Source organism: Ananas comosus, linkage group 8, assembly GCF_001540865.1.
Source record: "Ananas comosus cultivar F153 linkage group 8, ASM154086v1, whole genome shotgun sequence".
Lineage (NCBI taxonomy): Eukaryota > Viridiplantae > Streptophyta > Magnoliopsida > Poales > Bromeliaceae > Ananas > Ananas comosus.
In genome coordinates this window covers 8,479,841-8,486,315 of record NC_033628.1, presented here as the reverse complement: position 1 = coordinate 8,486,315, position 6,475 = coordinate 8,479,841, and the positions used below count along the sequence as shown (strand labels likewise).

General features: G+C 40.5%; 2 protein-coding genes across 2 annotated transcripts; one reads left to right on the top strand and one right to left on the bottom strand.

Moving 5' to 3' along the window:
* Window positions 552–1,181, top strand: LOC109714610. The gene has a single exon (XM_020239309.1). It carries the CDS (start codon window positions 816–818, stop codon window positions 1,179–1,181), a length of 366 nt encoding a protein of 121 aa, XP_020094898.1. The 5' UTR covers window positions 552–815.
* Window positions 4,888–5,349, bottom strand: LOC109714609 (putative pentatricopeptide repeat-containing protein At3g08820). The gene has a single exon (XM_020239307.1). The coding sequence runs from the start codon at window positions 5,347–5,349 to the stop codon at window positions 4,888–4,890; it is 462 nt and encodes a 153-aa protein (XP_020094896.1).

Below are 6,475 nucleotides of genomic sequence, written 5' to 3'. Positions count from 1 at the left end.
ATTTGACGCACTATTAGTCGAATTGTCAACTCAATAGATAATAATCATCTTAAGTCCACTGCAAAATGACTAACTAAAAAGTTAATATGAATACATATAAAATGACTTCTTAAGTGACAATTTGGCCCAGATTGTACCTTGACTTCAGCTGCAGTTGCATCTAGGAGAGCGTTTAACACGCAAAAAATTGCCCAGCTTCTAGTGCGATGGGAAACTGAAACAAGATTCCGAGTCTAAAAGTGAAAATTCTGCATTTATAAAGAAAAGTTCATTGAGTGAATTTTAGTAAAATACTTTTTCTAATATCATTACTCAAATAGCAATTCAAAGAAAAATACGGCACTACGGTACCGAACAAGTCAAATTTCAACTTAAATTAACCAAACAACAGAATTAATGGCACTAAAGAAAAATTAAGAAAATTGACTTGGTCAGCGGATGGCTTCCTTGCCCAGAAAGGACCTGGCATTTTAACCCTGCCATCCCTGCAGGAAGGAACAAAGTCATGAGAATTTTCATGTAGCATAGTATGATATAATATAATAATAATAATAATGATGTCACATGGCATAAAGATAGGATCATATGGCCCATATGTGTTTGACCCCACTTTAATAAGCTTTCACACCAAGGAACAAGTAAAGCTTATTATTATACTGAACCATCCACAACATAAACAAAAGGAAAAGCTTCCCTTACACACTTTGAAGAACAAATTAAGGCACATACATATATATAAGAGGCCAAAAGCCAAAACTTTTCAAGCAATTCAAACCATTAATAGCAACAATATCTCACCTCCTCCCTGGGGAGCAATGTTGCATTCCGCAATTGTACAATTGATAACTCATTCATCAGCTGCAAATTCTCTTGTTGCCTTCTTCATCTGCCATCTCATCATAGCCGTTCTCTTGCTTAGTGCTGCTATGTCCGATCCTCTGCTTGTCAAACAGCGCGATGAGCGTGAGCCAGTTGACAGCCTAGAAGAAGGCGATGGAGATGCGGGATGCAAGGAGGGCGATGAGGTCGAGGATGACGCATCGGACGAGCTTCGGGAGGACGATGAGCTGAAGGAGAAAGCTGAGCAGTTCATAGAAAGGATGAACAGACTATGGAGAGCGGAAAATACGTCTCTGCATCTACAACTTGTGGGATATCAATGCAGACACATAGATGCATGACATGTAGAGAAAGGACTTGGAGCAAATCAGAGCTGAAGCTAACTAATCCATATATTAAATGAACTATGGATTAAGATACAAGTGAGCAACAACAATTATTGCCTAATAAGGAGGGATCAAGTACTTTTAGGGCATTTTCGGTTCAAAAATGGGAATCAGAATTGAATAACTGAATCAAAATGATCTGGAATGAAAATAGGAAAAATAATTGCTCAGATTGTTGTGCATTGATGCGCGGATAAATACATGGAATCTAACAGATTCAGATGCGAATCCCTTTCTTGTACATCACTTTTGTAACCAGGAAAAAAAGTTGCAATTTTCTGTCGTCTCAGTCGACTCATATATGCATGTTCAACTTAGGAAACAAGTCCAAACTTTTTGAGATGATGATTGATTTAGACACAAAATCCGACATGAACGGGTTGGCAACTATTTCATGCTGATTCGAGCATTCACTTCATAGTCAAGCCTTGCATTTGGTTTATCAAGATAATTGAACAAATTTATGAGACAAAGTTCTAAGATATATCAATTCGGTACTATGGAATCATAAATTATAGGGTAAACTTCAAATTGCCCCCATGTGGTTCAGCGTATTTTCACTTGCACTTTGCACTATGGTGGTTTAGCTTGTAGTGAGCTAATGACGGAACCCTCACTATCAAGATACTAATCACACTAGTAAACAAATGTGATGTATCTAAATTATCCACAACCAAGATATGCAAGATTGGAGTAAATGAAGTTGAAAGAGAAAAATCCAAGCACAACCACAACAACAACACAAGATTTACGTGGTTCACCCAAACCGGGCTACATCCACGGGCACGGAGAGATCAAATCCACTATCAAATGAGGAGATTACAAGATTTGGTTAGAGATTACCACTCTATCACAATGGGCTTACAACCTTCCAATGGAAATCCCTTCTTGCTACACCTTCTTTGAAGCACCTTCCGATTCCGCGAATCCCGCTTCGGAATACCTCTTAGAATTCCTCCAATCTACCTTGGAAGTCTTTGAATCAAGCAAGAAGAACAAGAGAGCTCCTTCTCCAACCCTCTCTACACCTCTCTTCTCTATTACAAGAAAAGGGAAAACCTAGAGAGCAAAAATGAGAACCCACTCTCTCTAACCCAAAGAGTTCTCTCTTAACTCCACTTGGCCCAACATACCAAATGGGTCAACTAAAGCTCAAACCAAATACTAACTAGCCCATTACATGAGTTGTTGAACCAAACCCAAAACAAAACCAATTAGGCTAATAAGTGAATTTGATATCACTAACCCAACATAGCTCATTTTCACTTTGTCACCCCATGATTCAAAATGTTACACTTAACTACCATGTAGTTTTGTGCGTTTTTCACTTTGTCACCCTATGTTTTTTCAAAAATATTTACTTTGTCATCCTATTTGAAATAAAATTTTTTGGTGAAAAAAAATTACAAGGGAACAAAGTGCAACTTTTTGAATCACAAGGTGGCAAAGTAAAATATATGCATACCACAAAAGGGTAATTTGAAGTTTATCCTAAATTATGTAAGGATCAAACAGCATATTTTAGGACCGTAAAAACCTATTGAATGAAATATGTCGAAGCCTAAGCAAGCAATCCCTTACAGATATAAATGAACTCACATCCTCATTATTCTCTAGCTTTCTATGCAAAATAAATCGTATTGTCACTTACAAGGAGCAGACAATCATATTTCAGGAAGTAAAAACCCTCTTACATGAAACACGTGAAAGCCAAAGCACGATATTTAATGGAAACAAATGAATTCAATCCTCATTTACACTATAGCTTTCCATATTTGAAATTATTGCCAAAAGACTGTTAACTTAGATTAATCATCAAAACTAGCCTCCAATATCATATAATCATACTAAACCAGAAGGTTCATCCTTGATTTTCTTATAAATTATGCAAATCTAAAGGTAAATACATGTAAGATTCTTTGGATGAATGAACATTTTGTTCAACACATTTCTTTTATTTACCTAAGAAATTTGTAGCATTTGGTAGATGAAGAGAATGATTAAAATGTCTCGAAATGCACACCATCGGCCTCCAAGTCATTCTCTAAATAAGTAAATCACTTCATAGGTGAAATACATTATCCTAACAAATCATGACTGCTAAAACCTTGCAAGGAGCTAAAATCAAATTCCTAGCTTTCAATGGTAAGGCCTTGGTGGGATGTTGGAACAAGTTATCCGGTGATAGTTTATGCACTATAAGGATTTTGTGTAATTGCAATATGGTAGTTTCATTTTAGCTCCTTGGAAGGCTGTATTTCACCTACGAGATGATTAATCTTGTTCCGAGTAAACATCTTGAGGGCTGAATATGGTAGCTTTTCTAGACATTTGAACACACTACTCATCTACCAACTTAAATAAATGAAAGAGATGTGCTAAACTAGATGTTTGCATCCAAACAGAGCCTAAAAGAAAAATCCACGAAGTGGACAAGTTGTCAATAAATAACTTGTTTAGACATACAAATAGGCCCTTAGATGATAGACGATCACGTCTCGAGATTATTACAAATAACATGTAGAAACTAAAGGTTAATTTGAGCAGGCAAATCTGTCTAGCTTCTAGACTGTAACCTCAAAATATAAGTTCCAGCTTAAATAGAATGTCATAAAACTAAGCATAAACGATAATCTAAATTTTACTTAAATTTTGAATCTTTTTATTTTATATCTCTATCACATTTAAGAAAATTCAATAGGCTCTCTGTTTCACAATTTGGCAATTTGCCTGGTACAGACTCAAATAGCTGGACTCAAGCCTCTCTAAACAATGACGCATCACAATACATCAAACTGAAAAGTTTGCTCTACGGTGATAGCAAGTATATCATAACATCGTAGCAATCAACCATTAAAATTAACAAGACAAAACAATGTAATGTACCACAGGTAGGTTTTCACCTTTTATTTTTTATTTTTGAATAACCATTGATCTCAACAAACAAATATAGCTCAATCAAACACGAATTTATGACATTAATGAAACAAACAATGATGAAATCATGGATACTAATTCTGACCATTTGTTTCTTCCCTCCAAGGCCAGAACCTTGCAATCTTATTACTCGTAGTTGAATGTTGATACATGTTAGCTTAGATAATAATATCATTAATCAGTTGAAAACTGATGCATTGCTTTTCAGCACATTCTCTGATATGAATTTCGGCTTTAGAGTTAAGGGCCTATTTGGATACATGAATAATCTATTCAAAAGTAGTGCCTTACTTTCCTCAAGAAGCATGTTGTAATTCGTTGATTAGGGGTACAGAAAATGTCTACAACTGCATAATATATCCAATTTCTAAATTATTCTGAACGAAAATTGATAAATGACATTGAAGGTGGAACATACTGTCTGGAAAGAACAGAGTTATGAAGATCCTAGAAAGCTAGAAATCAAAACCCCTAAATTGTAGGCATAAGTTAACAGCGGACAACTTTTCCAACATCCAAGTAGGCGCCTCTAATAGTTCAGCGCTTTCATCAAGTCATTGCATATTCAACTCCTGTTTAAGACATTATCAACATCTGAATGCCTTCTCTCTTTTCCCCATCATGTCTAGCCAATTTTTAGAAGAACAATAGTGGTTCTCTAACTATCATGGTCTCTCATATGACAACCATATGACAAGTAAAGACAGTACCAAAGTCTACAAACTCACGAATAATCCTTCCATGAACATAGCCCTTCAACAAACTGATGAAACCGATTACAATCCCTAACTACAATCTCTTTCCCACAATGCTTTGAAACAATCTCCATCCACTCGTGACAACTCCTGCATATCCTCATGTTCTTGAATAATCTAATCGGCATTGACCCGCCAATCTTAATCAAACTGAAAGCAACAGCAACTCTCTTACTATGGTGGTTCCCATTAGCACACTCACTCCCTTCTTTCTCAAATTGATCATCTAGCTCCTTTAACTTTGCCCCGATCTCTGCCCATATTGAGCACGTAGAATCATTGGCCCCAACTCCAAACTCAAATGTTTTCCCTCGAAATTCAATCCAGCTTCTACCTTTTGGCATCCTCTCAACCATTGTTCTGACCCCAGCCATCTTCTCACTCAAGCCTGCTTTCTGGTACATGTTCGACATAATCATATAGCGGCTCATCTCCTACCGGACTACATCCCTCTCTAGTTATCCTTCCCATCACTTGTTCCGCGATGGCTAAGTCGCCATGCACACTATACGCACTAAGAAGAGCCCTACATATGACATGATCGGGTGGAACAGGGATCTTGAGAACCGTCTTGAAAGCCTCTCCGGGCAACCCCGCCAGGCCTAGCAGGTCCACCATGCACCCCTAGTGCTTTATGGTTGGCTCAATACCGTAATCTTGCATCATCACATCAAAATAGGATTTCCCCTCTCGCACTAGCATTTAAGGAGGCTCACAAAGGTCACATCGTTGGGCCACACGCCTCTCTTAACCATTTCGTCAAACAGTTGGAGTGCATCGTCTCCCCGTCCATGAGCGGCCAACCCGTGGATAATGGCATTTCGCATTTGGGTGGTCTTATTGTGTTCCAGGACTGAATGGAAGACGGTGATGGTGTCGCACCCGCAGCTGCGTTTGCAGTACATGTCGACGAGCACCGCGCCCAAGAAGACCGAGAGCTCCGACCGAGAGCTCCGCGGAGGTCCTTTTCACAACAATGGCGTTGGCGGCGCAGCCGAGAGGGAAGGAGCTCGCCTCAGCGCACGCGGCGAGGGCGCCGACGAGGGCATGGGCGTCAGGAGCGACGGAGGACGCGAGCATGCGCGCGAAGAGGGCGCGCGCGCGGCGGGGGGTCGGAGTGAAGCGCCGCGGCGTCGGCGGCAGTACAGGAGAGGGCGGAGGTGGCTCGATGGGTCAATTCATCGAGCACTCGGAGGGCGAGGTCGGGGACGCCACAAAAGGAGTAGAAGGAGATGAGGGCGTAGGCGACGAAGGGGTCGGAGGAGAGGAGACCGAACTTGAGGGCGGCGGCGTGGAGGCGGAGGCTTGGGCAGAGGGAGGAGGAGCGGGCGCACGATTTGAGGAGGCGGGGCAGGGAGAGGTGGGGAAGGTCGGAGAGGGTGGAAGGATTTAGGGTTAGGGTTAGGGTTACGGTTAGGTTTTTGGGGTGGAGAGGGGTTGGAGAGGGGTTGGGTGAGGGGCGCGAGGAGGAGGAGGAGTGGTCGGAGGATGGGTGTGTGGTGCAGGTGCAGCGTTCGAACTCGGTTTCTTGTAGAGCCCAGTAGTCGTAAGAAGAAA

What these genes read in the sequence shown, in the direction of transcription:
- LOC109714609 (XM_020239307.1), bottom strand. Translation starts at nt 5,349, where the DNA reads ATGAGCCGCTATATGATTATGTCGAACATGTACCAGAAAGCAGGCTTG.
- LOC109714610 (XM_020239309.1), top strand. Translation starts at nt 816, where the DNA reads ATGTTGCATTCCGCAATTGTACAATTGATAACTCATTCATCAGCTGCA.